Source organism: Berghia stephanieae, chromosome 1, assembly GCF_034508935.2.
Source record: "Berghia stephanieae isolate SIO BIC M18660-M18661 chromosome 1, UCSD_Bste_1.3, whole genome shotgun sequence".
Lineage (NCBI taxonomy): Eukaryota > Metazoa > Mollusca > Gastropoda > Nudibranchia > Aeolidiidae > Berghia > Berghia stephanieae.
Window position 1 is genome coordinate 81834031 of NC_088360.1, and position 11623 is coordinate 81845653.

The 11623-nt window shown below is 35.7% G+C and overlaps 1 protein-coding gene across 2 annotated transcripts in view; it reads left to right on the forward strand.

Annotated features, from left to right (window-relative positions):
• Positions 1-4695, forward strand: part of LOC144958903 (uncharacterized) — a 55951-nt gene extending 51256 nt beyond the window's left edge. For both annotated transcript variants that reach the window (XM_078891191.1, XM_078891200.1), the window contains one exon: positions 1235-4695. In XM_078891191.1, the coding sequence (XP_078747317.1) occupies positions 1235-1606 (372 nt within the window). In that variant the 3' untranslated portion in view covers positions 1607-4695. The remainder of the gene's footprint in view (positions 1-1234) is intronic.
• The last annotated feature ends 6928 nt before the right edge of the window (positions 4696-11623 follow it).

The window sequence follows — 11623 nt, forward strand, 5'->3', positions numbered from 1 at the left end:
GCATTTGGATGGTAATTTATTCTCTATATGATTTATTCTCAATATGTTCTCATAGAATCGTGGTGAGGATAGAAGATACAGAACCTTGTGAGACTCCAATTTGAGATTCCTAAATTTGATATATATTCCTTTACTCTCACTATCTGCACATTGTTTGTCTAATATTCTTCTTACTCGTACTTCATAATTTATGGTCAAAACAAGCAGGACAATGGTTCATTTTTGAATCATCAAAGTTGACCACAAAAGGTTGATTTGATTTTTTTATTCATATTACCATAGACATTTTTATGTCACTCTTTTAACAGTTGCCTTTCATGGAAAGTTCATTAATTTCTCAAATTCCCTTCAAATTGTGTGTTATAATTCCCCCCCCCCCCCCCCCCCCAAATAAAAAAGACAAACCAAACAAACAACCAAAAATAAACATAAGAAGTCAATATGCAATTTATTATAGATCATTGTCATGATATTGCTCATACGCAAAACAGCCATTGAGATTCACTAAAAAATATTCTAATTTGTATTCTGGCGCATAGGAATCCTGTAAATTCTCAGATCAGTGCAATTTTTTTGCAAACAACATATATGCAAAAATATTTGATTTTTTTATGTGCTAACTGTTTTGAGTACAACATTACTGAACAACAAACAAGTTTGTTGGATTGCCCATTCATGTGAAGCTTGAAAAAGTGCACATTTTTGCAAATTGCAATTTAGTTTGTCTTGAAGTTTGATAAATATTATTATATTGTGGACTTAGAAATTTTAAATTAGAAGTGACATTTTATGGAAAATATATAGAGGGGTGACGTGTCTGAGTGGTTAAGGCATTGTATTGTGACCTGGAAGGTTCCGTGTTTTGAGCCCAGCGTCGGGCACTTTCATTTTTTTCTCTTGGGCAAGATTATTAACCCCCAATTTGCTCACTTGGAAATGGGCGATTCCTGTTGACATCAGACATCTCGTTTGATGGATTATCTAAGTTCCTTCATGGAATGCCTAGGCGACGGTATCTAATGGTGCTGTAGTAGAAGGGTGTAATTTTATTTTTTTAAAATGTAGAATGAACAAAACATGAAGTCTCAATTTTGATTTCTCGACAACTGGTTTGGTACATAAATATCTATGAGATGTCGAGATTCTTAATGTAAGAATTGGGCAAATGGTCAGACGGTATAAATGCTTGGAATCATACTGATTTATGTTTCAAATTTTTTTTCTTCTTTTTTAGGCAGATGCAGAACTTGCAGTTTCCAATGAAGATATAGATGAAAATGATACTGAAGAAGGGGAAGCTAAATGTTCAAAAGAAGGTGATGAAGTTGAGACCAATGAAAGTGAAGGACAACAGCAAGGAAAAAATACACTTGATGCAGAATCCAAGGAAAGTAATGAAGCAGAGACCACGGAAAATGTGAATAATAAGGAAGGACAACAGACAATGAAGGCAACTGAAAAAGTCCCAAATGAAGAATCCTGTGATAATGACAAGAAAGATGAAATGGGTCAGTGTGATATCACAGCAAAGGAGGTCAAAGTTGTCCAGTCCTATGATGAAGCAGAAGCAGAGTCCTTAGCAGACAAAGATGAATCAGAAGCGTGAATCAGATGGACATATGCTTTAGGAATTTGAATATTATTTCAACAGAAAAACTAATTACTCTAGTTTCAAATTACCCATTCTAAGTGGGCAAATTTTTTTATGTTTTTTAAATGATTGAAAAAAGTAGAACCTATGGACATATTTTTGATTGATTTGTTGAGAAAAACAAAGCAAAAACTCCTCTCAGTGTGTTGCAAAGAGGATTGGGAGTTAACTTATGAGAAAATTATTTGAATACCGGTAATTAACTCAATGTAAATAGTTTAAGTATTATAGGGATAGATTGCTTTGACCAAGAAATTTCATTTCTCAAACTACTTGTCTCCACTTGAATTTGGTGCTATGTAAATGAGACGCTCAAATTTTCTTATCAGTTTTAAAGACATTTCTGTGATCTGTTTGGTTGAAGTTATATTTCATGATACTAAAACTCTATGTAATTCAATTTTATTCCTTTCTATTTTCAGCAATGAATATGATTAGAATAATGTTAAAGATGGTTAATCATTATATGATTAGAAGAGAATAATGTTCAACATTGTTGATCATTATATCTGTTGAAAAGGAATGAACATGTAGGTGATGTCCATTATATGTATACACCGTGTTTTTTTTTGGTTTTATTTCTTATATAAAACTTACAACTACACTACCACTTAATTGGCGTACTTCTCCTGCTCCTCATTTTTCTTCTCTTCCACCTCTTCCTTTCCCTCCTCCTCTTTTCTTCTTGTTCTCCTCCTTCTCCTCCTCCTCCTTCCAATTTTTCCACCGATACAGATTTAATTTGATTGTTATCCAAACTTGGCTTTCTTCTAGATTCAGATTTTTCGACAAAATTTAGAGGAAAATCAATGAAAATTTCACGCAGAAATTAATAATCTTCCAAATTGAAATGCGCTACAGGTAGTCTTAGGTGTTTTTAAAGGAAATCTCATAGATAATTGTGGAAACCATGATTTTTGTGGAAAATATACATATTATTTTGTTAGTTATCTGTGATAGGTGCATCATCACTATTACCTCTCCCACCACAGTGCCATTATCATTACTACGACTGACTAGGTTCCACATCATCATCATCATCATCAATCCCATAGGATCATCACCATCACCTGTAATACGTCGTAACACCTACTTTAAAACTGAAGTAATTTGAAGGGATTGTGCATGGTGATTACAACCAGTGGCATCATCAATCCTGTACCATCTCGTTAGCATCATTTATCACTACTGCGGCCACAGCAGACATACCAACTTTTCCCCTTTTAACAAAATCTTTTGCCTCTGCCATATAAACCCCAGTAAAATACATTTAGAGTATAATTAATGTATTATCAAAGAGGGATAATTGAATTGTTATGAACATTTGATATTTGAAGGTATAAATTTAAACCCTAATTCTTATTTTTGTTTATTTTGGTCTAAATTCCTATTTTCATTGACTCTGATTTCACTTTTGGCAGATACTGAGTTGACATGCAATAATAACATCAGCATCATTATAAATCCTCCACCATTATGTCTTTAATTAAATTAAAGAAATGAAAGAAAATGTAATATATCAGGATAAGGTGATTGATACATTTATCTGTATGAGTATGAGCTGTAGATTGTGTTCTCTGCTGGGGTTTGGGGTGGAATATTTTGTTGATTTTAAATTGAATGAACTTTTTTCTATTGGGGATTCGTTTAGGATAAATAGTACTTCATCTTTTTTGTATGATTTTTTTATTGATCAAGAGGACAAAATCTTAATCATTTTGAATGACATTCTGATAACCAATGGTAGGGCTAAGGAGCCCTTATCTGAAAATCAAAATTAGATTATATCAAAATGACATGGTCCAAATTAAATTTCTGCAACTCTATTGCTATAAGTAACAAAAGCACCTCTCAATTTCTACAACCAAAGTCTTTTCTATTTCTCCACTTCCTGCTAGCTTGTCCATAATTTGTTAGGTAGAAATAAATTGAAATATTTTGTCGATATTTTCAAGAGAATAACCTCAGATAGTGTTCCATTGATTGGAATTGGATATCCAATTCTTCTAAGCTTGCATTTGCAATACAGTCACACATGTTTGTGTTTAAAATATTTGTGTGAAGTTGAATTTCGTGCTTGCTTGGTCAAAATCTGATGCAGGTTGTACATAATTGTGGGTTAACATCTAATCCCATTGCAGTCGTCTTAGCTAATTCTGCTTTTCTTTATTTTAACATTAACAAATTTAGTGTGGAAAATTGACTTTTAGTGTAAAGATTAAATGATATATCATTTTTAATTAGTCATGATTTATCTTTCCTCCCTATGCAATGATATTGCATATATGTACGCACGCCTCTGGCAAAATAATATAAAATTTATGGTTTCATATAATTGGAGACATCATTCGCAGAGGCATCATGATACACTCTCTAACTGTAACTGCCTTTGCTGAGATATGATAGTTTTGTTTGATTTAAATTTTTGTTTAATCTCCGCTGGTTTTGAAACAAGATTACAGTGACTATATCCTGTGTGGTGTACTGTGGGATAAAACTTAAGGGTTATATATTTGCTATCTAGTTGGGCCGAGTACTCTTATACACACGGTTCCCCTTTGTCTTACTTTTTCTTGAACTTTTTACTCTCCCATTTTCTTCCTTTTTACTGGCACTATAACCTAAAAAGCGCTGTAAAACCCTTAAAAACAAAACAAAAAGGACAGGATAATAGAACATCCTGGGTTTGGGATGACTTGTCATTCATTTTCTACTAGAGATGGTTTAATTTTTCCTTTTAAATCATCTCATTGATAGGTGTCTTATGTGCTAATGTGTATAGCTAGTATCAAAATACAAATTTATTTTCATTTTTAGCAACGATCCAGGTGGGGGTGATGATTTTTGTCTCAGACAAGGTACAAAAGTACATTTCTTCTATCATCTACTCCTGTTCTCCATTTTATTTTCTAAATTCTGGCAAAGGCCCTTAAACCTCTTAAAACATTACTGCATATATTTTACTCTTGTACTGTGTTATCAATTTTTCCAATGTTCATTGTTAATTTTTTGTTAAAGAAAAATTAAACTGTAGTTTATGCAAATATATTTTGTTCATTTATTTGCTATATACAATATCTTACTGTTTTTATTTGTAATTGTTGGGTGGGGTCTTTCCTGTGATTTTGGGTGGGGAATCTGACCTCCCATAGTGGGCAGGGAGGTACTTGCTGTGTCTTCTATTACCCTGTGTCTGTTTTTCAGTTGTTTTCTGTCTTTGTTTTGGAATGAGATTACTTGGTTTTGTCCTGACTCTTGCCGGAGTCCTTGGCTGGGAGGGAAACAGTCGAATGTATAGTTATAGTTTTGGGAGATGATATGATTTTCCTGTTAGATTTTCCTTCTAAATCATCTCTCTGTTCTTACTGTTATTTTTTTTTAACGTATGACTTGTAAACATTTGAGTGTATTCCTCTTAGTGGGGACCTGTGCTGGTGTCTGGTTGAGACTTGTAGGTGATCTCAATTTAAGTACACTGATGGTGTGCTCTTGGAATCTTCATCTGATCCCTATTTGTTCCCAGTTCCCCCTCGTCTTACTTTCTCCTGGGTGCTTTAATTGTAATTCTATAACTTTTTACTATCCAATTTTCTTACTTTTTACTGGCGCTGATATGACCTAAATGTGATGCAGGCGCCGTAAAACCCTTAAAAACAAAAACAAATTTCCTGTGATTGGCAGGGAGGTCACTTTTGTTGTGTCCCCTATTTCCCCTTCTTTGTTTTCCTTGTGCAGGTTGATTTCTTGTTACTTTGTTTTGTCCTGTCTTTGGCTGAGAGAGAAACGTTTGAGAAATAATATATAATACTGTTCCTCCAGGAAATCGCGGCGCTTGCGGCCACAACACGGCCGCAATTTTTTGCAATTTTCCAGGTTCTGGAGTCACATATAATCATATAATGCTAAACGTAGGAAAATACTACTGCCACCGTCACACAAAACTATTAAAGATGCTATTTAATAATAGTTTTATTGCTAACATCAATCTATTATATATATATATATATATATATTTATGAGTGTTGGTGGGTACTTGTAGGTACGAAAGTGCTCGATAATGGTGGTTAGAGCTATTATATAATGTAAATTTTCACTCACATTTTTTTGCCGAGACGACTCGTTTCTGTGTTCCTTACAGAGTGTAAGGAACACAGAAACGAGTCGTCCCGGCAAAAAAATGTGAGTGAAAATTTACATTATATATATATATTTTTTTTTTATGGGTGTTTAATATACTACCTATGATGTTCGCATGGGTGTACGATCCGATAGTGATGTCGTTTCTTCTTCTCTTTACTAGCCTATCCTGCTTCTTTGGTTTGTGATTGTATTTTTGACAGGGGATATTTTTTTTCTGTAAATCTTCTGCCTCTTTGTTCTTGGTTATTTATAATTTAGCTTATGATATCTTTAGGTTATGATTTTGATTTACATTTGTACTATTTTTTGTTAGATTGCTTGTTTTTTTTTTGTTTCAGCGGTCTCTCATATAACCTCAATTGTGTTGGAAGAGACCTAAAGCAACAACAAACAAAAAAATAAACATAGATTCATGTAACTCGGAAATAGAAAGTTTTTATGGTCGGTCCCCTCGACCTCGTTATTCCCGAGTTCCACTGTATTATTATGATGTATAGATGTACTTGGAAATAAAATAATAATAATAATAAAAATAATAATAATAATAATAATAATGATAATAATAATAATAGAGTAGATTCAGGTCAAACCGGACACGGGTCAAACCGGACGCTACCCGACTCGATGTCTAATTTCCTTTTGTTTTGTTTTTTCCCCGGTGCATATTTCTAGTAACTAAGCACACGTCTCTTGTGACGTTTGTCCTGCCGTTTCATGAGTGCAATCAAGGAGAAGTCAAAGAATCGTGTTTTCATCGAGATATTTCTCACAAAACGTAAGTATCCCGTTCTTTGTTATGGGTTGCAAGGTGTGCAAGGAAGTTGCTATTTAAGATATTTATACGTTTTTATTAAGGAGTTTCGGCTCAACCACTGCACTACATGCTATTTTAGGATCGTTTGATTGTGGTTAGATCGTCTGACGATGTCCGGTTTTCATTTTAGCTCCAGTGGGGGGGGTGTCCGGTTTGACCAAAGAAAATTTAAACGATTCAGGTGAAACCGGACAGGTTGATTAAGTTGTTTATTATTATTCTAGACGTCTATAATATTATTTGTTGCAATGCTTTCCTTGTATTTCTGTTGACCGGCCTATGTTTATCATGATTATTATTATTATTAGAAAATTAGGGAGGCCTTCCGAAAGCGTCTACACCTACATCCCCTTATAATGTTTTGGGAGGGGGGAAACTTTTTTATAATGTTCTGGTAGGGGGTTTGGGAGGGGGGAGACTTTAAAAATAAAACTTTTCCCCCTCCCAAACCCCCTACTAGAACATTATAAAAAAAAAAACTGGGGATGTAGGAGCTTTCGAAGGCCTCCCTAAAATTATATTATGTTCACCATTGTAAAGGAAAATTTACATTATTAGACTAGCCAGTCTATGAAAATGAAGTTCAAATATCTAAATAAAGTTAATTTTTTCACATTGTTACAGGCACCAAGATGCCGCGATCAAAAAGAGTGTGGATGCTGCACTTGATGCCATCCGCACCAAAAATCTTTCATTCTGCCAGGCCGCTGCGACCTACTCTGTCCCGAAATCAACCCTGATGGACAAGATGGCCGGAAAATACCCCGTCCATAGGGTATCTCATACAGTGTTGGCCACAGAGGAGGAGAAAAAACTTGTCAAATGGATGGTGGCCTGTGCCAGGGCAGGTGAAGGGAAGGACAGGGAGCAGCTGTGCCTGGAGGTGCAAAGAATAATGAATGCTGAAGGCAGAGAGACCCCCTTCAAAAACAACAAGCCAGGATATTACTGGTACAAAGCATTCATGGAGAGACACAAGGGGAGGTGTGGGAGAGAAAAGCGATGTCCCTTGGGAACAACGCGCCCAGGTATCAGAAGGAAAGATACGTGGGTGGTTCCACACCATGCGGACATCGCTAATGTCAAATGGCATCGACATTACCAAGGTCCCCCCCCCCCCCCCCCCCCCCCCCCAGCAACGTCTTCAATTGCGACGAGACTGGCTTCCCTTTCTACCTGGGAGGTTCAGTCATCATTGCAGACATTTCTTCCAAGCACCCCTATCAAGTCGGCTCCGATAACAAAACCCAAGTGACGGTGCTCGGAAGGGGAAGGGCAAGAAGAGGAGAGTGGAAGAAAGAGTGGAGTCTAGTGCAGAGGATGATGATACGATGGTTGTGTATGATGACAGGTCGGACGTTGAGATGGATATGGATGAGTTATGTGGTGTGAATGACAAAGATGAACGTTTATGTGATTTTTGTGGAAGTGATAGGAACCTGGATGGATGGATTTGGTGCAAGTGTGGGAGGTGGTACCACAGAGGATGTACTGGCAAAGAGAGAGAGAGAGAGAGGGAGAGAGAGAGAGAGAGAGAGAAGATACTGGGGATGAGTGAGGAGAAGATCAGTGTTTTCACGTTTGTTTGTACATTGTGCAAGTGACATGTTGCGTTAGGATTATGTACCCTATAAATTGTTTTGAATAAATTACTTTTGTCTTTCTCTGGTGAAAATGAACATAAAGGTGTTTATTTATCTATCTAGATGTCTAGATCTAGTCTAGCTATTTATGAAAATATATGGCAGTCGTTTTGGGGGAGGAAACATTCTGCCAATTTATGGAAAGAGTCCTTCAAAGTCATTGGAATGCTGGAATCGAACCCTAAATTGACCAACGACCCGGCAGATATTTTACAAACTGAGCCTATGGATCTGTTGTAACTGTTTATGAATTGAAAACTATTAAAAAACAAAAGGAAACAGTGTTTTTCAACATCCGTGAAGGGTGTCCGGTTTGCCCAAGTTGGGTGTCCGGTTGGACCTTAACGTTCCATAAGTGTCCGGTAGTACCAAAATGTCACGAATAACATTTTGCGTCGAGAACATGGAAAAGACTGCTTAGGGTGCAAAATCGGCTGGTTCACCTGAAACCGGCCACTTGAGCGTTACATTTTATGACATCACTATACAGCATTGGTCTTATTTCTGGCCAGCAGTCTTCCATTCTCTGAGACGACCACAGATAAGGCTTGTGTGTCCGGTAAGCCTGAATCTACTCTAATTATATTAATAACAATTATAACAATAATAATAATAATAATAATAATGATATTAATAATACTAATAATCTACTACTACTACTACGACTACTACTACTACTACTACTACTACTTCTACTACTACTACTACTACTACTGATAATAATAATAATAATAATATTAATAATAATAACAATAATAATATTAATAACAATAATAATAATAATAACATTAATAACAATAATAATAATTATTATTATTATTATTATAATAATAATGATATTAATAATACTAATAATCTACTACTACTACTACTACGACGACGACTACGACTACTACTACTACTACTACTACTACTAATAATAATAATAATAATAATATTTTTTTAAATTTATGAGCTTTTCTACCACATAAATGTTAGGAATCCATGCATTTGTGTAAAAGTGTTGTTTTGTTTTGTTTTGATTTTTCAAAATCTCCTGGTGGCATCCCCTGTATATACCTGGCATAATATTTCTTTTCTGAGTATGCAATGTCAATATCAATGTAATTTATGGACACAATACTGTATGATACATACCAACTAAAATTGGTGGACTGTGCTTGTCATAGAATTAAAGCAAGAATAAATTATTGTGCGCTGTTTATTGAAAACAATGTCTAAAATTTGCAATTTTTCCTTGCAATTTTTGCATTTTTTGCATGCAATTTTTGGAATTTTGGGTGCAATTTTTGGGGTTTTCATTTGCAATTTTCCGCGGGGACAGATAATACCGTGTAGTCATTTGAATGTATTCCTCTTAGATCCTGTACTTGTGTGTGTGTCTGCATGAGACGTTAGGTGATCTCAAACAAAGCACATTGATTGCTCTTGAAATCTACTTCTTGGTGGGGTTTCTGACCTGTGTCACTGTGTCTTATCTCCCCCTATATCTGTTTCCAACATGATTTCTGTATTTGTCTTGGAATGAGATTACTTGGTTACATCCTGGCCGAATACCCTAGCTGGGAGGGAAACAGTCAAATGTATAGGTTTTTTTTTGTCTTGTAAATCATCTCTCTGTTATCCACTGTAATATGATTTGTAAACATTTGAATGTGTTCCTCATAGAGGGGACCTGTTCTGATGTCTGGACAAGACGTTTAGCTGATCTAAAACAGTGCACTGATGGTGTGCTCTTGTAAACTATATCTTTCCTATTTGAACTAAGTCTCCTTTGTCTTACCCTTTCTTGGATGCTCTAATTGTAATTCTAGAACTTTATACCGTCCCATTTTCTTCCTTTTTACTGGCGCTGATATGACCTTAATGTGTTGCAAGCAAAAAAAAAATGTTAAAAATCTTCTGTTGTTCATTTGATTCGGCTTTGTTTTATTTTTTTTTTGTCATACATTTTCTCAGGTGCATTTAAATGTAAATCGATAATTTTTTGCCAATTCCATATTCTTATGAAATGACTTAAAATGGTGCATGCACCATGAAACCCTTTAATTTTTATTATCAATTTGTAGTTGTGGTGGGTGGATTTTTCCTTTGATGAGGAACGTTAGAACTCCTTGAACTGGTAGATTCTTTGATCCAGAGTCTTGATATCTTTTCTATCCCCCTATATCTTTTGTCCTTTCCTTGTGGCTTTGTCTCTTTGTTCTGGAAGATCATATGGTTTTACTTGGGCCTGTCATGTCTGGAATTTTATTTAGCTGAGAGGAAAAAAACCCAGCTGATTAATTTGTTTTTTTTTGGTCAGAGTCAGAGATTATAATATTTTTTGTTGTTTTTTGTTTAAATAATAAGATATATTAATTACATATTTTGTTATTGTTAGGTTCTTTCGTATATTTTTGTGTAACCATTTCTGAAAAAGTGTAATCTACCTCGCTTCACCGTACAGCTTATCACCCTATTTCTGTGTGGGGTGTTTGACCTCCCATGGTGGGCAGGAGGTCACTTGCTGTGTCTTCTGCCTCGTTATATGTCTTCTGAGTTGCTTTCTGTCCTCGTCTCGGAACTGGAGTCCTTGGCTGAGAGGGAAACTGTCAAATGCATAGTGTTGGTTTGGGGAGGTGATGTTTTTTTCTTTGTAAATCATCTTTCTGTTATGCATTGTTTTTGTTTTTTTAATTTTGGGATGGGGTTCCTGACCTCCCATAATGGGCAGGGAGATACTGTGTTTTCTATCCTCCTATATGTTTTCCAACTTGCTTTCTAATCATAACAAAGTGTCATTCAGTGGCGTAGCTTAGATAATAATTTTGGGTTGTTTCAAATATTGTAATGATAGCATTTCAATAGTATTTAAACAACGTTGAAAACAGGCTGCCAGCGTTTATAATTTATCTCTTCTATGTCATGTTTTGGACGATACAAGCATTCTGTCAGATGTGTATCCGTTTTTTGGACAAAGACATTGATGTCAAAAACCAGGGAAATCCTCCGAATGTTTACACCCGTCTCCGGTATGACGAGGAAAGTTGTGTAAAATGCCTTTCACAAAGTAAGGACAGTATGCCCAACCTACTGTTGAGCAAGAGAATGCGTGTTTCAAAAACTAACTGGTCACCCTTCGAGAACGGTACATGTATGCCATTCTTGAATTATGTTCTGTTGGGGGGGGGGGGGGGGGGGGGGGGGGGGCACTTTGAATGTAGTAATGTGAAATATCACAATCTACACTTCTTTAACTGGGTGGGGTTCCTGACCTCCCATAGTGGGCAGGGAGATAGATACTGTCTTCTGTCCCCCTATGTCTTTTTTTCTAACATGCTTTCTGTCTTTGTCTTGGAATGAGATTACTTGGTTTTGTCCTGGCCCTGGCTT